Below are 24,233 nucleotides of genomic sequence, written 5' to 3'. Positions count from 1 at the left end.
CTCAATCACCTACTCACTTAGGCATTCCCCCACTCACTCCCCTACCTACTAATTTACCCACTCGCTCGCTCACGCACCGACTCACCCACAATTAACTTGTGAGTAGCGAGTAATCTTGACATGTGTCGGTGTGCTACTTATAGGCGACGTGAGTGACGCGTGACGGTGCGCCGTGGGCACACGACGCGTGTAACGCATGACGGTGTGCTGCGTGCAGACAACGTGTATAACGTCGCCCAGGCGCTCTACGCTCGCACGCAGAAGACGGGTGCCCAGTTCAACCAGGAGCAGCTGCACATCACAGTGGACACCCTGCAGCGCGCCTTGCAGGTGCGCATCGTCTCGTCGCAGCTCACCGTCACGCGGGGGGGGGTGGCGCAGCAGTTAGCGCAATGTTCTACGAACCCCGGCGACATGAGTTCGATTCCCGCTGACGGCCAACGCCGGTGAAAATTATCTCAACCGGTCCTGGGCCTCTCCTAGGTTGACTTAGCCTAAAATGTGTACCTGGTGCTGTGTGTAAAGATTGTCACTGGGTGGCCGGGTGTGGTGCTTGCTACCCACCGCCTCATGCACAGTGCCGGCCTTCATAGGTGCTCGCTAGCAGCACTTGCTCCAAAACACTGATTAGGCTATACGGGGGATCTTCATCTTGTTTTGTTGTAAGTATAACGGTTGCGTAACACTTGTGCAAGCTACCTGGTCTGTCACTCCACACAAAGTTCCAGGTTTTTGTATATTTGCGTACTGTGGAGACTTCTAAAGGAACATATTCGCCGGTTTGAAACATTCAGGCTGGCCTGACTACGCTCCATTCTGAGTTTAACCAGGCTGGATTGTGTGAGGAGCTCACAGATCCTTGAAAGATGTGGACATAGTCCCATCTCATGAGCTCCCCTAGCATTCGTAGCTGCGTTAGCTGGGTCAACTGGTGCAGCACGGGGTAGAGAAGAGATGGACGGATGTGGTACGGGAGGATGTGGAACTGAGTATACTTGTCGATGACTGGTCCCAGCGGTGTCAAGATCACCCTCTGTGAAGTAGGCTCGTAAAGGATGCTACTGGCCAGTTGGAGGCCTTCAGGAGCAACGCTCACAATAATGAGCAGAGCGCCGGGTGGCTAAAACGTAGAAAGGTGGCACAGTGGGGAGCACAAGTAGTGCATTTTCCAGTCATTTCAGTCAGTAAACTCATAACACCTTTGTCTGTGCGCATGACCTCGCCTTGCAAAAGCGCCGTGCTGACTTCACTGCCACTTTGTTGCGAATGGCAAATGTTGATGTGTGTAGGTGTGTGTATAATGGAGTGTGTCTGTGTGTGTGTGCTCAGGTTGGCCTCGTGCAGTCGAACTTGGCCTCGACTATGTTGGGAGTCATCAGTAACATGATGGACGCACAGGACAGCGAGCTCGCTGCCGTGGCAACCAAGTGAGCGAGCGGCGAGAAGTGGTAGTGGGGGGGGAGCAATGTTGGGGGACATATCAGCAGGCATGGGGAGCAGTGGTGCAGTGGGATTTCTAGAATGATGATGATAATGTTGCAGCAGGGTCAATTTCAACGTTTAACGATTGGGTGCGGATGTTCCACTGGTTGTTACAATGGTCGTTAAAACCGGCACCGTTAGTAATGACCAGCATCATCAAGAAATCACCTGATGATGCCGGCCATTGCTAACGTGCGTATTTGGCCTACTCTTCCACGCTGGAGAGACGAATTAAAAGTTCTGCTGAGCCTTTCCTACAACTGACTCAGCCTTAAATTAGTACTGTGTGCGGTGTTTAAAGGTCAGCACTGGGGAGACAAAGACGGCCTGGTGTGCTACTGGCCACACCATCCCCCCCCCCCCCCTTGTGCCGTGCATGGCCTTTCATAGGTTCTCGCTGTCGGCCCTAACCCGAACACTAGTAAGGCTACAGGGGAGATCTTCATTCTCTTTGTAGGGACCTCGGATGTTCCCAGTGCTAATGACCCCCCCCCCTCCATCCCCCGTGCCCCCCCCCTCCCCCACCAGGACGCTTCACACGGTGGACTCGTTGAGTCTGAGTCTGAATGTGTCGGGGAACACGAGCGTGTGGGCCACGCACCTGCTGCTGGCGGTCGCCGAGTCGCAGCCCGTGGGGCCCCCACGGTCTCTCGTCTTTGGAGTGGGGCCCCAGAACCAGCAGAGCCAGGTCCGTATGTGTGTACTGTGCGTGTGTATGTGTGTACGTGTGTACTGTGCGTGTGTATGTGTGTACGTGTGTACTGTGCGTGTGTACGTGTGTACTGTGCGTGTGTATGTGTGTACGTGTGTACTGTGCGTGTGTATGTGTGTACGTGTGTACTGTGCGTGTGTATGTGTGTACTGTGCGTGTGTATGTGTGTACGTGTGTACTGTGTGTGTGTATGTGTGTACGTGTGTACTGTGCGTGTGTATGTGTGTACTGTGCGTGTGTATGTGTGTACGTGTGTACTGTGCGTGTGTATGTGTGTACGTGTGTACTGTGCGTGTGTGGTCTGTGTGTGTGTACTGTGTGTGTGCCGTGTGTGTGCCGTGTATCAGTGCCATGTGTCTTTGCTGTGTGTATGCTGTGTTTTGTGTGTGTGCTGTGTGTATCCTGTGTTTGTCACTGCTGGCGGAATGGCTTCCACTAGAGCACCCCTCTAGACTGTATTTGGCCTCCTCTTCCTCACTGGCCAGACGACTTAGAACAGGCAGGAGTACCCTCAATGGTGCTGGAAATCTCTAGGTAAACTCAAACGAGTACCTGGTGCAATGTGTAAACATCGCCACTGGGAAGACAAAGGCGGCCGGGTATGTTGCTGGCCACCCACCCCCTCATGTGCCGTGCCGGCCTTCATATGTGCTTGCTAACAGCACTTGCGCCAACAGTCTGTTAAGGCTGTGTGGGGAATCTTTGTCTTTGTATTGGTTTGTGTTGGGAGTGGTGGTGCAGTGATTAGTGGACTACGCTACGGACCCAGGAACCCAAGTTCGATTCACGCTCACGGCCAACATCGGTGACGAATATCTGAACTGGCCCTGGATCTCCCCTAGGTCGACTCAGCCTTAAATTAGTACCTGGTGAGGTGTGTAAACGTCAGCGCTCAGGAGACAAAGGTGGCCAGGCACGGTGCTGGTCACCCACTCGCTCGTATGCCGTAGCGATCTTCACGGGTGCTCGCTAACAGCACTTGCCTCCAACGATCTGTTCAAGGCTACACGGGGGATCTTTGTTTTTGTAGGATGTGATCAGCCATGAGCTGTCGAGCAACTTGCAGATGTGGGTGCAGCTACCGGCCGCACTGCTTCAGAGACACAACAGCAGCCGAGCTCACTTCAACCTGTACAGCAAGACGGGCGGCCTCTTCCACGTAAGTCTCCCACTCTCACTCACTCTCATACTCACACGCTCACCGGCACACGTACACACAGACAAATTAATCCATACACACGTTTACTCAGGCTCACAATGGCCGACTCAACCTCACGACCCCATGCCCAATCATGACCCCATACTGCCACGATGACCCCCGTGACCCTTATGATCCTATGACCCCTGACCCTTATGTCGCTGTGACCCACGTGACCACCCTTGCCCTGTGCCCGCTGTGATCCCGTGCAGGCCCCGGGCCTGGTGAGCCCCGTGATAGCGGCGACGATCGGCAACGAGAGTCTGGTGAACCTCACGGAGAATGTCACCATCTCACTCTCCTACAACGTCAGCACAGCCACTGGGGTGAGCACCCCCGCAACAACAGGCGCAGAGCAACACTTGGTCGCAACACTCGCTCGCAACACCCACGCAACACTCGCTCACAACACCCACGCATCACTCACTCGCAACACCCACACAACACTCGCTCGCAACACCCACGCATCACTCACTCGCAACACCCACGCATCACTCACTCACAACACCCACGCATCACTCACTCGCAACACCCACGCAACACTCGCTCGCAACACCCACGCATCACTCACTCGCAACACCCACGCATCACTCACTCACAACACCCACGCAACACTCGCTCGCAACACCCACGCATCACTCGCTTGCAACACCCACGCAACACTCGCTCGCAACACCCACGCATCACTCACTCGCAACACCCACGCATCACTCACTCACAACACCCACGCAACACTCGCTCACAACACCCACGCATCACTCACTCGCAACACCCACGCAACACTCGCTCGCAACACCCACGCATCACTCACTCGCAACACCCACGCATCACTCACTCGCAACACCCACGCATCACTCACTCACAACACCCACGCATCACTCACTCGCAACACCCACGCATCACTCACTCGCAACACCCACGCAACACTCGCTCACAACACCCACGCAACACTCACTCGCAACACCCACGCAACACTCGCTCACAACACCCACGCAACACTCGCTCACAACACCCACGCATCACTCACTCGCAACACCCACGCATCACTCGCTCGCAACATCCACGCATCACTCACTCGCAACACCCACGCAACACTCGCTCACAACACCCACGCATCACTCACTCGCAACACCCACGCAACACTCGCTCACAACACCCACGCATCACTCACTCGCAACACCCACGCAACACTCACTCGCAACACCCACGCATCACTCACTCGCAACACCCACGCATCACTCGCTCGCAACACCCACGCATCACTCACTCGCAACACCCATGTAACACTCGCTCACAACACCCACGCATCACTCACTCGCAACACCCACGCATCACTCGCTCGCAACACCCACGCAACACTCGCTCGCAACACCCACGCAACACTCGCTCACAAAACCCACACATCACTCACTCGCAACACCCACGCATCACTCACTCGCAACACCCACGCATCACTCACTCGCAACACCCACGCATCACTCACTCGCAACACCCACGCAACACTCGCTCACAACACCCACGCATCACTCACTCGCAACACCCACGCAACACTCGCTCACAACACCCACGCATCACTCACTCGCAACACCCACGCAACACTCGCTCACAACACCCACGCATCACTCACTCGCAACACCCACGCAACACTCGCTCGCAACACCCACGCATCACTCACTCGCAACACCCACGCAACACTCGCTCACAACACCCACGCATCATTCACTCGCAACACCCACGCAACACTCGCTCACAACACCCACGCATCACTCACTCGCAACACCCACGCAACACTCGCTCACAACACCCACGCATCACTCACTCGCAACACCCACGCAACACTCGCTCGCAACACCCACGCATCACTCACTCGCAACACCTGCTCGCAACACTCACTCGCAACACCCACGCAACACTCACTCGCAACACCCACGCATCACTCACTCGCAACACCCACGCAACACTCGCTCGCAACACTCACGCATCACTCACTCGCAACACCCACGCAACACTCACTCGCAACACCCACGCAACACTCACTCGCAACACCCACGCATCACTCACTCGCAACACCCACGCAACACTCACTCACAACACCCACGCAACACTCGCTCACAACACCCACGCATCACTCACTCGCAACACCCACGCATCACTCGCTTGCAACACCCACGCATCACTCACTCGCAACACCCACGCAACACTCACTCGCAACACCCACGCATCACTCACTCGCAACACCCACGCATCACTCGCTTGCAACACCCACGCATCACTCACTCACAACACCCACGCAACACTCGCTCACAACACCCACACATCACTCACTCGCAACACCCACGCATCACTCACTCGCAAAACCCACGCATCACTCACTCGCAACACCCACGCAACACTCGCTCACAACACCCACGCATCACTCACTCGCAACACCCACGCAACACTCGCTCACAACACCCACGCATCACTCACTCGCAACACCCACGCAACACTCACTCGCAACACCCACGCATCACTCACTCGCAACACCCACGCATCACTCGCTCGCAACACCCACGCATCACTCACTCGCAACACCCATGTAACACTCGCTCACAACACCCACGCATCACTCACTCGCAACACCCACGCATCACTCGCTCGCAACACCCACGCAACACTCGCTCGCAACACCCACGCAACACTCGCTCACAACACCCACACATCACTCACTCGCAACACCCACGCATCACTCACTCGCAACACCCACGCATCACTCACTCGCAACACCCACGCATCACTCACTCGCAACACCCACGCAACACTCGCTCACAACACCCACGCATCACTCACTCGCAACACCCACACAACACTCGCTCACAACACCCACGCATCACTCACTCGCAACACCCACGCAACACTCGCTCACAACACCCACGCATCACTCACTCGCAACACCCACGCAACACTCACTCGCAACACCCACGCATCACTCACTCGCAACACCCACGCAACACTCACTCGCAACACCCACGCAACACTCACTCGCAACACCCACGCATCACTCACTCGCAACACCCACGCAACACTCGCTCGCAACACCCACGCATCACTCACTCGCAACACCCACGCAACACTCACTCGCAACACCCACGCAACACTCACTCGCAACACCCACGCATCACTCACTCGCAACACCCACGCAACACTCACTCACAACACCCACGCAACACTCGCTCACAACACCCACGCATCACTCACTCGCAACACCCACGCATCACTCGCTTGCAACACCCACGCATCACTCACTCGCAACACCCACGCAACACTCACTCGCAACACCCACGCATCACTCACTCGCAACACCCACGCATCACTCGCTTGCAACACCCACGCATCACTCACTCACAACACCCACGCAACACTCGCTCACAACACCCACGCATCACTCGCTTGCAACACCCACGCATCACTCACTCACAACACCCACGCAACACTCGCTCACAACACCCACACATCACTCACTCGCAACACCCACGCATCACTCACTCGCAACACCCACGCATCACTCACTCGCAACACCCACGCAACACTCGCTCACAACACCCACGCATCACTCACTCGCAACACCCACGCAACACTCGCTCACAACACCCACGCATCACTCACTCGCAACATCCACGCAACACTCGCTCGCAACACCCACGCATCACTCACTCGCAACACCTGCTCGCAACACTCACTCGCAACACCCACGCATCACTCACTCGCAACACCCACGCATCACTCACTCGCAACACCCACGCATCACTCACTCGCAACACCCACGCAACACTCGCTCGCAACACCCACGCATCACTCACTCGCAACACCTGCTCGCAACACTCACTCGCAACACCCATGCATCACTCACTCGCAACACCCACGCAACACTCAATCGCAACACCCACGCATCACTCACTCGCAACACCCACGCAACACTCGCTCGCAACACCCACGCATCACTCACTCGCAACACCCACGCATCACTCACTCGCAACACCCACGCAACACTCACTCGCAACACCCACGCAACACTCACTCGCAACACCCACGCATCACTCACTCGCAACACCCACGCAACACTCACTCACAACACCCACGCAACACTCGCTCACAACACCCACGCATCACTCACTCGCAACACCCACGCAACACTCACTCACAACACCCACGCAACACTCGCTCACAACACCCACGCATCACTCACTCGCAACACCCACGCAACACTCACTCGCAACACCTGCTCGCAACACTCGCTCGCAACACCCACGCATCACTCACTCGCAACACCCGCTCCAAACACTCACGCATCACTCGCTCGCAACACTCACGCAACACTTGCAGAGCAATAACAACACTCACTCGCTCTGTCCCCCTCTCCTCACTGTGCCCCTGCCCCCCACAGATGTCATACAAGTGTGTCTTCTGGAACTTCAACAAGAACGGTGAGTGGGGTGGGCGGGGGCAAACACCTTCACCACCGCACTGTACGAGAGGCATTCGCAAAATATCTCCTCTGATCTCTATCTGTCTCTCTCTGATCTGATCTCTATCTGTCTCTCTCTGATCTGATCTCTGTCTGTCTCTCTCTGATCTGATCTCTACCTGTCTGTCTCTGCTCTGATCTCTACCTGGCTGTCTCTGCTCTGATCTCTGTCTGTCTCTGCTCTGATCTCGGTCTGTCTGTCTCTGCTCTGATCTCTATCTGTCTGTCTCTGCTCTGATCTCTATCTATCTGTCTCTGCTCTGATCTCTATCTGTCTGTCTCTGCTCTGATCTCTATCTGTCTGTCTCTGCTCTGATCTCTATCTGTCTGTCTCTGCTCTGATCTCTATCTATCTGTCTCTGCTCTGATCTCTATCTGTCTGTCTCTGCTCTGATCTCGGTCTGTCTGTCTCTGCTCTGATCTCTGTCTGTCTGTCTCTGCTCTGATCTCTATCTGTCTGTCTCTGCTCTGATCTCGGTCTGTCTCTGCTCTGATCTCTGTCTGTCTGTCTCTGCTCTGATCTCTATCTGTCTGTCTCTGCTCTGATCTCTATCTGTCTGTCTCTGCTCTGATCTCTATCTGTCTGTCTCTGCTCTGATCTCTGTTTGTCTGTCTCTGCTCTGATCTCGGTCTGTCTGTCTCTGCTCTGATCTCTGTCTGTCTCTCTCTGATCTCTATCTGGTTGTCTCTGCTCTGATCTCTATTTGGTTGTCTCTGCTCTGATCTCTATCTGTCTGTCTCTACTCTGATCTCTATCTGCCTGTCTCTGCTCTGATCTTATCTGTCTGTGTCTACTCTGATCTCGATCTGGTTGTCTCTGCTCTGATGTTTTTATACTTTGATATTGGCAAAAAGGTCCCACTCCACATAGCTCACACAACTGCCCCCCACCATCCTCTACTCCCCCGCCCTCTAGGAGGTCCTGGGTGGAGCCAGGATGGATGTGAGGTCATCAGTTCTAACGCCAGCCAGACCACGTGCAGCTGCAACCACCTCACCCACTTCGGCATCCTGCTGGTGAGCAGGTGCCCGTCCGCTCGCACGAGCGCCAGGGGTGTCCGCGAGTGCCCACCGAGCAACCTGCCCGCGATTGGTCTGCGCTGGAGAAAGCCGTTACCCTGTCCGCGTGTGCGAGGTCTTAGGGGCGGCACCGGGGTCACGCGGGGGGGGGGCAAGGCTTCGGGGTCAGCAGTTTGGGGGTGGAGGGGGGACGGGGGTTTGCGGAGCCTGGGATTATGAGCCCCCCCCACACAATGTAATCCAATTTGTAGTGAGTTCCCACTGCTCAAATGGGCATCGAAGTTTTGGTGCTCATCGCCCCCGCTTGAAGCCCTGCAGAGCCAGTGGTGGAAATTCCTCATTCCGGTGACAGGGGCGAGTCTATTGTCCATAGGACAAGCACTTTTGATCTTCTTGACAGTCCTGATTTTATCGACCCCGGAGAGAGGAAGGGACTTGGATTACATTGTGTAGGCTGAGCCAACCCACCCCCACCCCCAACCAAGATGTAAACTTCGCGAAATTCCGCTTGCTATGAGCCGCTCGCTCTCGCTCCGAGCAGCCACGCGGGCGGTTTGAGTGCTCGTTAGGGCAATGAGCGGACGCTGCCTGTACACTGTACATTGTATAGAACACTGATGTCGCGCAGCGCAGTCAACAGCCCTTCAACCAGCAGTGACGCCATTGCAGGGCCACGCCTTTACCTTGGACGCGGTTTCCGTTGCTGCTGTTTGTGACACTGTGTGTGCCTCGAGTGACGGCCTTCATAGGCGCTGCTCGCAAACAGCATTTGCCCCAACAGTCTGATAACGCTATACGCGGGATCTTTGTCTTTGCCGCGTGTGATGCAGCAACTCAACGACGACCCAACACCTAAAGAGCACGAGATGGCACTGACGTTCATCACCTACATCGGCTGCGGAGTGTCCTCCATCCTGCTCGCCATCACCCTGCTCACGCACATCGCCTTCGAGTGAGGCCCCCATCACGCACATGTACACACATCATATACAGACCATCACGCATTGACACGTACACACACACACACATCATATACTCGCATCACGCAACACACACACACCATCGCTGTTGTTGGAGGGCGACTGCATCCAGCTGCCAGTAGCGTCCTTCATGAGCCTTCTTCCAAAGAGGCCGATCTTGACACTGCTGGAATCAGTTTTCGGCAAGTTCACTCAGCTCCACATCCTCCTGTACTGCATCAGTTCCATCCCTTCTCCAGCCCGTGCCACTGTTATCTATCCCCATCTATCCGGCCAAAAAGCTGCTTGGGCATGAGGTGGCTGGGCATGCGGGAAACATTACCCAGCGGATGCAGCCTTGCCTGCAGGAGGAGTTCACTGATGGGACTGTGTCCAGATCTTTCAAGGATCTGTGTGCTCCTTACACAAGCTTGGTTCAACCCAGGATGGATCGTAGGCAGGCCAACCTGCATTTTTTAAACTGGCTCAGATGTTTCTCCATTAGAGGGGTCCACATCTCGCAATCATAGAGCAACGAGGGCTTTACTGTGGCCGAGAAGACCCGAAGGTTCGTGTGGAACAACTGGCCACATAGTTTCCACACAGCGTTACACAGCCGATTTAAAGATAACGCCATTCGATTAATTCGGGGTGAGAACTGTATTGGCAAAACTGGAGCTGGTCATAATTACACTGCCCAGGTACTACACCCACACACACCGTGCCCTCACCTCCTGCCCCCCCACTACCCCCACCGAAACCCATCGTCTCGGCCAACAGGAAGTTGCGGCGAGACTTCCCGTCGCGCATCCTCATGAACCTGTGCGCGGCGCTCCTGCTGCTGAACCTGGTGTTCCTGCTGGACCCGTGGCTGGCCTCGCTGGCCATACCAGGCCTGTGCGTGGCTGTGGCGGCGCTGCTGCACTACGCGCTGCTCGCCTCCTTCACGTGGATGGGCCTCGAGGCGCTGCACATGTACATCGCCCTCGTCAAAGTGTTCAACACCTATATCCGCAGATACATCCTCAAGTTCTGCATCGCCGGATGGGGTGAGGGTGCACGGGGGGGTGGGGTGAGGGTGCACGGGGGGGTGGGGTGAGGGTGCAGGGTGAGAGTACAGGGTGCAGGGTGTGTTCACCATGCACGTGGTCACCGTGTGTGTACGTGTGTTCACTGTGTGTGAGTGTTCACAGTGTGTGTGCGTGTGTTCACCGTGTGTGTGCATGTGTTCACTGTGTGAGTGTTCACCGTGTGTGTGCGTATCTTCACCGTATGTGTGCGTGTTCACCGTGTATGTGTGTGTGTTCATCGTGTGTGCGTGTGTTCACCGTGTGTGTGTTCAGGGATCCCGGCGGTGGTCGTCGGTCTGGTGCTCGCGATACAGATGGATGTATACGGACTCGTAGCGTACTCGCGCTCCGCCAACTCCACACAGGACTCATTGTGAGTCCCACGTGGGGCAGTCTGTGACCCCGAGCCACTAACCCTATCGCACATCCTGAACCCATAACCTCTAACCCTATCGCTAACCCCAAACTCATAACCCTTAACACTAACCCCTAATCACCAACCCATAACTTCTAAACCTATCAATAACCCAAACCCTGTCGCTAACCCCAAACCCATAACCCCTATCACTGAACACCTATTTCTATTGCTAAGCCCGAATACCTAACCCATCACCGTTAACCCGTGAACTCCTCACTAACCCTAATCCCGAGTCCATAACCCCTAACCCCAATCGCTAAACCCTAACTCCTAACCCCTTTCCCTTACATTAACCCCTTACCCTATCTCTTACTCTTAACACTAACCCCTACCCCATAACCCTCTATCCCCAAACCCTATCTCCAACCCGTTTCCTAACCCTTATTCTTTAATCCCTATCCACGAAAACCTATTATTCCCATTCCCCTAGCCCCTGTCCACTTTCCCAAATGATTAAAATGGGATAAACGATAGCCTTTCTGTGTATGGCAGCGTCATCCGTGCAGATTGGATTCGGACGACGTGTGCGGTCCTATATCCGGATGGAGCTTTCGCCTCCTAATACCCCCCTTTCGCCCCCCCCCGCCCCGGCCGGCGTCTCCCCTCCTCCCACCCCCTCCCCACCCCCCGCAGCTGCTGGTTCCGGCACAACGGCGATGCAGCGTTCTACGCGACGGTGGTGGCCTTCCTGGGCGTGGTGCTCTGCATCAACATGGCCATGTTCGTCGTGGTGCTCGTGCAGATCTGCAGCATGAAGAGCTCGCGCGGCGCCGCCGGCGACTGGCGCTCCGACGTGCTGCGCGACCTCAAGGGCTCCGTGTCGCTCACCTTCCTGCTGGGCCTCACCTGGGTCTTCGCCTTCTTTGCGTGGGGCCCCGCGAACCTGCCCTTCATGTACCTCTTCTGCATCCTCAACACCCTGCAAGGTGCGTCGGGCGCTGGCGCGAGATGCGGGTGCCTCTACCCACCCCCCCCCCCCCCCCCCCGGTTGGCGTGCTGTGCTTCAAAGCCGGTGGACTTGCAGCCGGCGCGGCCTCCCCTAGGTTGATTCAGCCTTAAAATTAGTATCTGGTGTGATGTGAGGCCAACATCAGCACTGTACGTCAAAATTATTTCGCACCGCCTGTAGCCAACCATGCTAACCGGAGCGAGCACTGGGGCTAAGATAAAGGTGGAATGGGGGGGGTGGCGCTGGCCACCCACCCCCTCGCGTGACGTGCCGGCCTGCATAGGTGCTGCTTGCTAAACAACACTTGCCCCAACAGAGCGTTAAGGCCACACGAGTGATCTTTGAATGTGTGTGTGTACCCCGGACAGGAACATTCATCTTCGTGTTCCACTGCGCCATGAAGGAGAATGTGCGCAAGCACTGGCGCCGCTACCTGTGCTGCGGCCGCTGCCGTCTGCCCGACAACTCCGGTGAGATGATCGCCAGGTGTCGCTGATAGCGCTAAGCTGAGCCTCGCATGCAGTAAACAATTGAAGGCGCCAGAACAAAGAAGAATGAATGAGACTGAAATCATTATTGAGAGTGAATGGTGGAGAAGAAAGTAATGAATTCCATTAAATGAATGGAAACGGTGAATGCCTAGCTAATGATTGACAGAGCATAAAAGGTGAGTGACTGAATGGAGAGTGAGTGAATGAATGAAAAGTGAGTAAAGTGGCCACAATTCGCCGATTGCCTGTCTTTCCTCCCTCCCGCTGCATGCAGACTGGAGCCGCACGGGAACGAACTACACGAAGAAGCCGGGAGGCAACCAGGTGACCAAGTCGATGTCCAGCAACTCGACCAACTCGAGCCAGGTGTCCACGGGGCCCAGCAGCTCCTCGCAGAGCTGCCTCGTGGTGCCACGCCGCAAGAGCAGTGCGTCATGCCAACACACGCACGCGAACACACACACACACGAACCAACACGCCCAACACACACGCTAACAAGTATGACAAAAACAGACACGAACGCACATGTATAACACACGCGTGTAACTCCGACCGCTGACGCCGCTGTCTCCGTCCCCCCGCACGCCACCGTGCATCGCAGATGCCGTGCGCTCGGAGCCCTCGTCCACCATGTATGACAACGGGGAGCCCGTGTACAGCAGCATCGAGGAGAGCACCAGCAGCGGTGCCGGCCAGCACGGCCAGCCCCTGGCACACCTGCCCAGGGGGGGCGGCGCGAGCTAGCCGACCACGCCACACAACCGCCACTCCCCTCCCCATCGCACCTCCTCCACATCAAACTCCCAGCCACTCGTCCTCCCGCCCTCCTAGGATCTTGTAAATATCATCGTCATCATCACGATCGTTGTAGTCACTTCCGTCGTCACGCCTCCTGTCGTGCGTGCGCGTGTCGGGTGGAGAGGCGGTTGGCGCGCTGCGCTACGAACCCAGCGGCCCAAGTTCCGATTTCTGCTAATGGCCACCAACGCCGGTGGCGAATATTTTAACCGGTCCAAGGCCTCGCCTAGGTTGACTCTATTGAATACCTGGCGCAGTGTGCAAATATCAGTAATGTGGAGACAAAGGCGACCGAGCGTGGTGCTGGCCATCTACCCCCTGGTGAGCCGTTTGCGGCCCCACCGGTTGATAGAGGCCCTAGGGGGGACCGCGTGTCGGGGCACTGGCGGCTCAAACTCCACCGCCGACCGGGAAATCTGCGTGGCTCTAGGGGGGATACGGCTGAGGGAAGCGGATGGAGGACTTGTTAGGACTAGCTAGGGGGTCTGGCTGTCTGGGGGGGTCTGGCCAGCAGACTCCCCGGTGCCCCACAGAGGTCATGGCCCACGGCCCAGGGCTCGTGTGGGACGGTGCCGCACGGAGAGACGGTGCTGGGAGCCACGGGGACGGTGCCGGGCAACCCACACCCCTGCGGCACAGCCGAGGGAGGGAGCAGGGTCACACCGGACTCGTGAACTGGGTTTGAGTTGAGCCGTGGTGTCGGTGTCAAGTGTGCTTTGTGCGTGTGTGTCTGTGTACACGTGTGCGAGCGTGTGCCATGTCTCTGTACATATCGTCCGTCTATTTATTTGTGAAAAATGGCCACGGTTTCCGGGCCAGAGCTTCTCTCACACCGAGCGGGATTCCTCTCCGGGGGTGTCTGCAACTTCCACAATCACTCGTCCGTGTCCATGATCACTCTTCAATGTCCACGATCACTCTTGAGTGTCCATGATTACGCTTTAGTGTCTATAATCACTCTTCAGTGTCCACGATAACTCTTTTTAGTGTCTGTGATAACTCTTCAGTGGCTATGATCAGACTTCAATGTCCATGATCATTCTTCAATGTCCATGATTACGCTTTAGTGTTTATGATCACTCTTCCGTGTCCATGATCATTCTTCAGTGTCCACAATTGTTCACCCAGGTCGGGTAGTGACGAGTACGTGTATCAGCTGGACTGGGAAGCGGGATGTACCCATCTAATAGCATGTGTGACCATCGGTTATTCACAGTTCACGCAGACGACACGCTAATGATGCATTTAGGCTCACGATGTATTTAGGCCAATAGATAGGGGAAGGGTGTTAAAGAGTTGTTGGAACATCACAGATTTGGCCAGATCGTTTCGTGGGCAACTTTAGTTTCCCGCGGGCAACTCCGTTCCCAGGTTCTGCACGGCGAAGAGCTCTGGGACCCTGCAGGGGCACTGAAAGCTCCGTGCCAATTCAGAGGAAGGTGTGCGGCCCTCGGGTGAGAGAGCACGTGCTTGCATACAGCGGGATGTGGGGCGCCGATTCAAATTAATCACCGCACTTCGGGTCACGAGGATCGTGCTGAGCAATCGGCAAGAGCGTGCGGCATGCAAGGCGGTAGAACGAAGATCGGCTCGTGCCAGACGTGCAATTGTGCTCTGTAAGGCGGCTCGCAGTTGGAACATTGCAAGTTCAAATCCCGGTATGGAGTGGACCCAGCCAATCTTGCCACCATTCAGGGTCACGTTCCCCAAAGCCCTCGATCATTACTGTCATAACGAGCCTCCCATGATTATTCATTATTAGGTGGCTTTCTAAATGTTGTCGGGGGAGGGGGGGGGTATGAAGGGGCGAGTAGGGGGGGGCCCCGAGGGGTGAAATGTGACGTCACGGTTCCCAGCCAAGGCTGAAAACCTGTCGGGCGCTGTGGCCGTGGGGTCGAGCTTGTGCCGTTGCGTAACGTGTGAAGGCCACGCGTTCAACCCCCCCAGCGTAATGCCCGCAAATTACTCATATTTACTAGATTGTAAAATTACCTAAATTATTACCAGTAAGTGCATTGCGCTTATAGCGTCCCCCACCCACCCTCCCGGCTGCAGCGTCGTCGCATCTCGCCCACACCACATTCTCGTGCTTTACATCGTCGACGTGCAATGTGCGAGTTGATTGCGGGACTCCTACCACCCCCAGACTTTCCAGAGGCCTCTGCGGGGACCCCAATGCCCCTCCCTCCACCAGCGAATTGTTCCAATTGAACCCTTTCGTTGTACGAGATTGTCGCTGAACGATTCGTAGTTGACTGCGTTAGGCCACCACGTAGTCATGATTCGGTCAAATTTCGTGTCGCGAAACCCATCACCCGACGCAGATAAATTCAATTGTCCACAGGGTGCATGAGCGGTGGTGCAGTGGTTAGCACGCTGCGCTACGAACCCGGTGACCCAAATTCGATTCCCGCTTACGGCCAACACCGGTGACGATTATCTGAACCGGTCCTGGGCCTCCCCTAGGTCGACTCGGCCTCAAATGAGTACCGAGTGCGGTGTGTAAACATCGACACTAGGGAGACAAAGGCGGTCGGGCGTGGTGCTGGCCACCCACCCCCTCGTGTACCATGCCAGCCTTCATAGGTGCTCGCTAACAGCACTTGCCCCAACAGTCTGTTAAGGCTACACGGGGAGGTCTTTGTTTTGGCGAGCTCACCAATGCAGTCAAACGCTTTCACCCACCCACACAATCACCTCCTCGCCCACCTGCTCACTCATGTCCACTCTCACCCAGCGGCAAGTAAAGGAGAACTTCTCACAGGCCAGATTCGGTGGCGATGAGAGATGCCACCTTTCGCTTTAAACCGCGCTAGGCGTCTTTAAGGAACCCACGAAACATGAACCATTACACAAATGGTAAAAAATACTTTTAATCATCGTGCCATCAGCTTAAAGAGTCGTACCAACAGAATAACTCTTGCACCCCAATGCTTGGCAGGGGTTGAGATAACTCACAGAAACGCGCCCGCATTGTGAAAAGTCCTTAATCAAGCACGCTCGCGAACCGACGTGATGTGTACCGCCGCGGGCTTCGGGGTCGCCAGCTGCACCCAGAGTAGCTGGCGTGTCGTGAAAAGAGTGGAGGTTCAAGGGCCGCCGTTGGTCAATGTGGGAAAAGTTGCAAAGCCCCAAAACCTCCACTTGATCCGCAAGTCCAGACAAGAAGTTTAATTTGGTCTGTACCACCATGGGGGGCATCACTTCAGTGGGTTCCAGCTTCTGTATGCGGCCAACAGCAGCGACTTGAGTGCATGTGCTACGGGCGCTGTATTTCTCATGGCGCCGCACGGCAATTGCCATTCAGGCGCTGTTGATGCTGTCCACAGACAGCCGGCAGTCCTATTGCAGTACGTTGGGGAGGGGGGGGGCAATGATTACTGCTGCTGAGCAATCCCAATCCAGTAACTTGCAGGTAAAAGTTCCAATTTGGACCGCCAGGGCGGAACAGCCTGCTACTCATTGAGAACAATGGCACGGGATCGTTGAAGTCCACTCCGTGGCTGAGGGTGCCTCGTTGCATTTTTACGGTTAACGCACACCATAGCAATAACCAAGGTGGCCCAAGGAATTTGAACCACGAATCCTCTGCAACAGATGGCATTGCCGCCCTCATCAAGCAGTGACCATCTGACCAGAGCTGGTGGTTAAATACCCACCTCCAATTTGCCATGTAAACGAATAGGAAAGTCGCAGCTGGAGGTTTGCCACCCTCGGTGGGGCTGAACTCGAGGTTGCTGGGGCCCATGGACTGAGCAGTTTGGGTGCGGAGTGAAAAGGGGGGGGGGGGAAGGTAATCTACCTGTCAAACTAATCCTTATTTAATCGATTATCGTACTGTAGGTTAATATGAGTGCAATTCCTATGAAATATGAAGAGAGCTAAGCTAGAGATATTTTATTTTCTGAAAGCTGCGTTGCTTGGTTTGTCTGCAGAATCTACATAGGTGCCACCCCCCCCCCCTCTCCATTGAGGGAAAAGGGGGGCTGTGGTGCCAGGTTGGAATCTGTGAGCGCTGTTATTGTTGTGATGTCAATAAACCAGGGCATTTACAGCCATGCTTGACTCACTTCGCTGCTCTGTGAAGACATGACCCGCTTCCTCTCGGGGGGGGGTGTCACGCTGGTGTAGATGTGATGGAAGGGATGTTGGTGGAAGTAGTGGTGGTGGTGTATTCATGCCCCATTATTTGGAGCTCTTTATAAAAATGGCGGCCTCCCCCACATCCTGCCTCCTGAAGGTGGGAAACTCACTGCAAGCCACGCCCAGCGCGACATGGCCAACGCCCAGCGCGACATGGCCAATGCCCAACACCAGCTCCCGTCCAGCGGCACACGTGACATTTTATTTATACATCTGCCCGGCACTTCAGGTAAAGAGCCGACAATCGACAAAGTGTTCCATTGCTGAAGTAATCGAGACGTGTTCTTTGAAGAACAAGGGACCAATGCCCAAAACGCCGCCGAAGTAAATACAAATCATTGCATTGCTTTCGGGGCCCCAGTGTTACCGACATATGTGTTGAGGTTTTGTCACTTGTCTAATACCCGAGGTGGAGAGTCCAGCGCCAACGCCATGTGCGTCTCCGTGTGGGTGAGCGCAGGGGGTGGGGGGCGGGAGGTTTGGCGGGGAGGGGATCGTGGCGGAGAAGCTCCCGGTCCCCGTCCCACCGGCGCACGTGTCACTGCGCTCGGTGCAGGCTTGCCGAGCTGTTTGTCGACTTCATGCGCTTGGCTGCAAAACAGCGGCCGGCCAGACGCTGTGACGACGCGCGACAGAGACTGACTGCGAGCAAATCACCGATCGTACGGATGTTGGCCAATCGAAAGGGGGCATGTCACGTGACGCCATACTCACCAATGGGATTACTCGATCTGTGCATCGCTTGCCAATTAATCAACGCAGTGATTAACGCTCGATTCGATACTCTAACATGGCTGTCGGATAGACTACGAGCAGAATCGATACACGATACCGTGCTGTGGGTTCCACAAGACCATATATGGGCAGAGACATGCCCCTACGGGCAACGTCACACCTTTTTTCCATATATAGGCAGATTGCAGGTCGGTGATTTCATCTGGTGTCCGATTTTATTGCATTACGTGCCCTCCATTACGATCTGTCGTCAAGTCCCGCAGGCTACGTGATGGTTCGCACGACCGCGAATCTTTTAAAAGCCCGGTTATAAGTCAACGTACATTTTTGGCCGACGTAGCGAGATCATAACTCTCGCTCTTCTAAGAGTGGTTAGCGCTGGTGGTAACATCGTTGCCAATCAGCTGACAGAAAGACAACATTTCCCCTTGCAACATTGCCGGCGTGACGTGCCCTTCGCAACATGGCCACAACGGCCTGCAAACCACCTACCCCCCCCCTGCAAAAATCTTGGCCGTGCATCATACTCACACGTGACGAGACGCCGCTTGCGCTGCCGTGAGTGTATCACGCTGCTCATGTAGAAGAAGATGGGCAGCATGCACATGAAGATGGAGACGGCCAGCACGGAGGCGTTGTCCCTGCAGTACTCCACGCATTTGAACCGCGTGCTCCAGAGCTGCCCGCGTAGTGTTCATCTGTGCGGGATGCGCACGGCGCTGCATCACGCGCGTGCGATGGCGCATCATGCGCACGGTGCGGCGATGTGACGGGCACACAGACACCACTAACGCGCACGTTGCACACACCGTGCCGTATAAAACGGCAGACTGCTGTTGGGGCAAGTGCTGTTCGTGAGCACCTATGAAGGCTGGAGAACGGCACGAGGGGGCGGGGTGGTTTATTCCACAACCCTGCCACCTTTGTCTCGCCAAGTGGGCGATGTTCACACACCGCACCAGGTAATCATTTGAGGCCCAGGACCAGTTCAGATCATTGTCACTGGTGTTGGCTGCGAGCGGGAATCAAACTCGAGTCGCCGGGGTTCGTAAAGCAACGCGCTGACCGCTACGCCACCGTTCCCCAAACAAACCCGACACACACACACGTGCACACACGTGCACACACGTGCACACACGTGCACACACGTGCACACACGTGCACACACGTGCACACACGTGCACACACGTGCACACACGTGCACACACGTGCACACACGTGCACACACGTGCACACACGTGCACACACAGTACCGCGTCCTCCAGGTCGATACACAAGCTGCCGTTCTTCTGCAGCTTGGCATACATGCTCCCCAGGGTGTTGTACGCGGTCCTGCAATTGTTGCACACGGGCCGAGTAATTCACGTTGCCTCCCAGGTCGTACCGCGGCACCTGCACGAGGGTCACGGAAACGGTGGTGGTGAGCGGCAGACAGAGACACACACAAAGAGGTTAAAGTCTTGGGTTTGTCTAGCCAGGTGAGAACTAAAGAGGGCTAGGATACAGCCTCACTTGCCCACAGTGACTGACCTGTGTCACCAGTATGAGGAAACAAAGTAGAAACATGAAGTCAGCACTAACACAACCTCATAAGTAGTGAGGGGTTGCATGTGTTGTGTGGAGTGGTGGGTAAATTGGACTCCCAGGGTAAAACTGCACCTCCCGTAGTAAAACTGGACCCCTGTGGTAAAATGTAACCCCTAATAGTAAAACTGGACTCCCATGGTAAAATTGGGCCTCCATGGTAAAACTGAACTCCCATGGTAGGTGTGGTGGAGAGGGGGTGAGCGAGTGGTGGAGAGGGGTGAGTGGCCCCTCACCAGCGAGTTCTCGTGAAAGCAGGTGCGCGTCTCGTTGAGCTGGTGCATGAAGCTGATCATCCACGAAGCCACCTCCCCGCGTGCCGTTCGTTCCGTTCACCAGGCAGGCTGTGGCCCACACACATCCCACACACATCCCACACACACACACACATCCCACGCACACACATCCCACGCACACACATCCCACGCACACACATCCCACGCACACATCCCACGTGTAGTCTACACAGGCTGTTAGCAAGCACCTTTGAAGGCCGGCAACGGCACACAAGGGGGTGGTGGTGTGTGGCCAGAGCCATGCCTGCCCGACTTTGTCTTGCCACTTATGATTACAATGCACCAGGTACTCTTTTTTATGGCCGAGTTGACTTAGGGATAGCCAGGACTGCTTAGGAGATGGGGACTGCAGCTGGGGATGATTTTTCGGAAGAGTCGTCTTATCGACGATAAATTATAACACAAGGGCCTCTATTGGCTACAACCGATGACTGAGGTTTGCCACCTTTTCCACAGAGCAAACCCTGCCTCAGTCCGTCAACACTGTCACTGTGAAAGTAACGGTCTTAAAGTTCACCGGTGGCAAATGTCGGTACAAATCGCCTCCTGGCGACGTCACCCGAACACAGACGAGGCCAATTCTCGACCGTCCCAGCATCAAACCCGGAGGGTGGTGGTGGTTGATCCTCGTCGGTGGATAAGCGAGTGAGTGGGTGAGTGAGTGGGTGAGTGAGTGGGTGAGTGAATGAGCGAGCGAGTGGGGTGAGTGAAACCGTCCCCATCGTCAAACCCGGAGAAGGTGGTGGTGACCCAAGTCGGCTGATGAGCGACTGAGTCAGGTGAGTGAATGAGCGAGTGGATGAGTGAGCAAGTGCGTGGGTGGTTAAGTGAGCAGGTGAGTTGATGAGTGACTTGGAAAATTAATGAGTAGATGGGTTTACTGAGTGGCAGGGTTGACTGAGTGGCAGGGCTGCCACTTTTTTCACTGTAGAGGCCAAGCCCCCTAACACATCTCGACTATCGAACCTGTGCAGTCTCCCGTAAGTTCCAACCAGTCACCTGATCTCGGTAAGAAACCGATCCCTGCCGCCACCCAAACACAGACGACGCTGATACCCGGACCGCCCGCTTATTAGTGTTTAGTTATTTTAGTAAATGATTTATAAAATGTATATTTATTATGTTTTATGCCGATTGTCTGCTGCTGTCCTGTACAGCACTCTATGACCCCTTGACGAAAAGCGCTCTATAAATGTAATTACTATTAATTCTTATTCAGCGTCAAACCCGGGACGGCGCTCGCAAGAAGCCGAACCAGGGGCGACCCCTCTTGAGCGGCCCCACGGGGCGGGCCCACTGGGAGGGCCCACTGGAAAGGCCCCTCTGGGCGGGCCCACGGGGCGGGCCCTCTGGGGGGCCCACTAGGAGGGCCCCACTGGGAAGGCCCTCTGGGCGGGCCCTCTGGGGGGCCCACTGGGAGGGCTCTCTGGGCGGGCCCACGGGGCGGGCCCTCTGGGGGGGCCCACTGGGAGGGCCCACTGGGAAGGCCCTCTGGGCGGGCCCTCTGGGGGGGCCCACTGGGAGGGCTCTCTGGGCGGGGCCCGACCTTCGCAGGCGGCGGCGTCCCAGAGGCCCTGCGAGAAGGAGTGCTGCTGGTAGACGAGCTGCAGGCGGTCCGAGCGCAGCAGGCTCCTCTCGCACGTCTCGTTGTCACCCTGCACCTGGAGGGGACGGGGAGAGAGGCCGAGCGAGGTGGCGGGGCGGTGAGCAGCAGGGCGGGCGGGCGAGGAACCCGATCTGTATTATTCCACTGGAGGAATTCTCACACATGTTGTGCGATTTGACACCGTCGCGCTGCCGAGCGCAGCCCCGAAGGCGCACAGCCTCCTCTCGAGTTCTCGCCCTGGCGGCCTGGCCACACGAAACCAACGCGGTCCGTCCGTGGCCCCCCCCCACGCCCTCCCCCCCCGCTGCCCCCCCCCCCCCACGCCTCCCCCCGTGCCCCCCCCCCCCACGCCTCCCCCCGTGCCACCCCCCACGCCTCCCCCGTTAGCCCCCCCCCCCCACGCCTCCCCCCGTGCCCCCCCCCCCCCACGCCTCCCCCCGTGCCACCCCCCCACGCCTCCCCCGTGCCACCCCCCCCACGCCTCCACCCCCGTGCCCCCCCCCCCCCACGCCTCCCCCCGTGCCCCCCCCCCCCACGCCTCCCCCGTGCCCCCCCCCCCCCACACGCCTCCCCCGTGCCCCCCCCCCCCACCGCCTCCCCCGTGCCCCCCCCCCCACGCCTCCCCCCGTGCCCCCCCCCCCCACGCCTCCCCCCGTGGCCCCCCGCCCCCACGGCCCCCCCCCCACGCCTCCCCCCGTGCTCCCCCCCCCCCCCCACGCCTCCCCCCGTGCCCCCCCTCCACCGCCCCCCCCACGCCTCCCACGTGCACCCCCCCACGCCTCCCCCGTGGCCCCCCCCCACGCCTCCCCCGTGGCCCCCCCCCACGCCTCCCCCGTGGCCCCCCCCCCCCCACGCCTCCCCCGTGGCCCCCCCCACGCCCCTCCCCCGTGCCCCCCCCCCCCACGCCTCCCCCGTGACCCCACCACGCCTCCCCCGTGGCCCCCCCCACGCCTCCCCCGTGGGCCCCCCCCACGCCTCCGTGGCCCCCCCCACGCCTCCCCCGTGGCCCCCCCCCACGCCTCCCCCCGTGGCCCCCCCCACGCCTCCCGTGGCCCCCCCCACGCCTCCCCCGTGGCCCCCCCCCCACGCCTCCCGTGGCCCCCCCCCACGCCTCCCCCCTTGGCCCCCCCCCACGCCTCCCCCGTGCCCCCCCCCCCACGCCTCCCCCGTGGCCCCCCCCACGCCTCCCGTGGCCCCCTGTTTCCCGCCCGATCCCCTTGAGTCGCCGGTCTCCCTCGCGGTCCCTTCTAACCCCCCCCCCCCCCCATTAGGTCCCGTGTCCCCGCGAGCCCCTTTAGTCCCCGCGTCCTTCCGGGTCCCCCTCCAGTCTCCCCTGAACCCCTTTAGACCCCCGTGCCCCCCCCCCCCCCCCCGCACCGTGGTGAGGATCTGCCCGTAGGTCCGGTTGGCGCTCCACTGCTGGATGACGCAGCTGCCGCAGAGGCGCAGGGGCCGCGCGTTGCGCAGGGAGCAGAGCGCCAACTCGGCGCTCCTCCTCGCGAACTCCACGAGCAGCGGCGCGCACGGAGACTCGCCCGGGGTGGGCCCCAGGGGCTCCACGGGGTACACGGGGTACAGGGGGACCTCCCCTCCCCCCCGCATCGCGGGCTCTAGCCAGGCGTGCGGCGGCGTCCCGCCGGGACCCCAGGCCCCCGCGGGGAAGGACGAGGAAGGGGAGGAGGAGGAAGGGAGCGAGGCGGCGCTTGGTGGCCATGGTGGTGCTGGGCCCTGCTGGCGAGGAGGATGTTGACGGAGCGGGGGGTTCTGGGTGGGGGGAGGAAGTGACGAGGAAGACGCCGCCAGGTGGCGCCCTCTCCCCCCTCTCTCTCTCTCTCTCCGCGCTCCCCTCTCTTTCTTAACTCTTCCCTCTCTTAACCTCCCCGCTCCATCTCCCAACACTCTCTAATCTCTCCCCTCCCTCTCTCTAAACTCTCTCTAATCTCTCTCTAAACTTTCTCTCTAAACACTCTCCATAATCTCTCCCCTCCCTCTCTCTAAACTCTCTCTAATCTCTCCCTAAACTCCTCCCCGGCACGACGCGCGCGACTCCGCCCACTGCGATCGCGTCACTTCCGGTAATGGCGGCGCCCGTGCCCTTGCCGGCACCGGGCCCCTGTGCGTTCCACCCCTGACCCCCCTCGGCTCCCCCCGGGGACCCCCCGGGACCCCTTGGGTCGCCATGGCCCCCGGGGCCCCCTGGACGCGGCTGCGGGCCCTGCGACTCCTCTCCTGCCGTGTACCAGGTGGGGACGGGGCCCCAGACGCCC

At 57.7% G+C, this 24,233-nt stretch overlaps 3 protein-coding genes across 7 annotated transcripts in view; 2 read left to right on the top strand and 1 right to left on the bottom strand.

The window, feature by feature from the left end:
• The window catches only part of LOC144735828 (adhesion G-protein coupled receptor G2-like), a 55,888-nt gene extending 38,228 nt beyond the window's left edge, over positions 1-17,660 (top strand). For all 5 annotated transcript variants that reach the window (XM_078618360.1, XM_078618362.1, XM_078618359.1 and 2 more), the window contains 14 exons: positions 218-330; positions 1,330-1,427; positions 2,011-2,170; positions 3,225-3,353; positions 3,605-3,718; positions 7,816-7,855; positions 8,813-8,913; positions 9,747-9,868; positions 10,656-10,924; positions 11,219-11,318; positions 11,997-12,289; positions 12,681-12,782; positions 13,078-13,230; positions 13,406-17,660. In XM_078618360.1, the coding sequence (XP_078474486.1) occupies positions 218-330; positions 1,330-1,427; positions 2,011-2,170; positions 3,225-3,353; positions 3,605-3,718; positions 7,816-7,855; positions 8,813-8,913; positions 9,747-9,868; positions 10,656-10,924; positions 11,219-11,318; positions 11,997-12,289; positions 12,681-12,782; positions 13,078-13,230; positions 13,406-13,548 (1,937 nt within the window). In that variant the 3' untranslated portion in view covers positions 13,549-17,660. The remainder of the gene's footprint in view (positions 1-217; positions 331-1,329; positions 1,428-2,010; positions 2,171-3,224; positions 3,354-3,604; positions 3,719-7,815; positions 7,856-8,812; positions 8,914-9,746; positions 9,869-10,655; positions 10,925-11,218; positions 11,319-11,996; positions 12,290-12,680; positions 12,783-13,077; positions 13,231-13,405) is intronic.
• OSTM1 (osteoclastogenesis associated transmembrane protein 1) lies at positions 16,456-24,019 on the bottom strand. The gene is given in 10 exon segments (XM_078618367.1): positions 16,456-18,336; positions 19,012-19,162; positions 19,164-19,178; positions 19,734-19,829; positions 19,831-19,872; positions 20,301-20,375; positions 20,377-20,408; positions 21,907-22,021; positions 23,344-23,631; positions 23,633-24,019. Coding segments are annotated over 10 exon segments (915 nt in total). The 5' UTR covers positions 23,681-24,019; the 3' UTR covers positions 16,456-18,283.
• Positions 23,787-24,233, top strand: part of AFG1L (AFG1 like ATPase) — a 37,095-nt gene continuing 36,648 nt past the window's right edge. Inside the window, exon 1 of the mRNA XM_078618365.1 lies at positions 23,787-24,209. Within this exon, the coding sequence (XP_078474491.1) occupies positions 24,146-24,209 (64 nt within the window). The 5' untranslated portion in view covers positions 23,787-24,145. The remainder of the gene's footprint in view (positions 24,210-24,233) is intronic.

Source organism: Lampetra planeri, chromosome 57 (assembly GCF_965212315.1).
Source record: "Lampetra planeri chromosome 57, kcLamPlan1.2.h2, whole genome shotgun sequence".
In the NCBI taxonomy this organism is placed as follows: domain Eukaryota; kingdom Metazoa; phylum Chordata; class Hyperoartia; order Petromyzontiformes; family Petromyzontidae; genus Lampetra; species Lampetra planeri.
The sequence above is the reverse complement of the archived record's forward strand: the minus strand, read 5'-3'. Positions and strand labels throughout refer to the sequence as shown.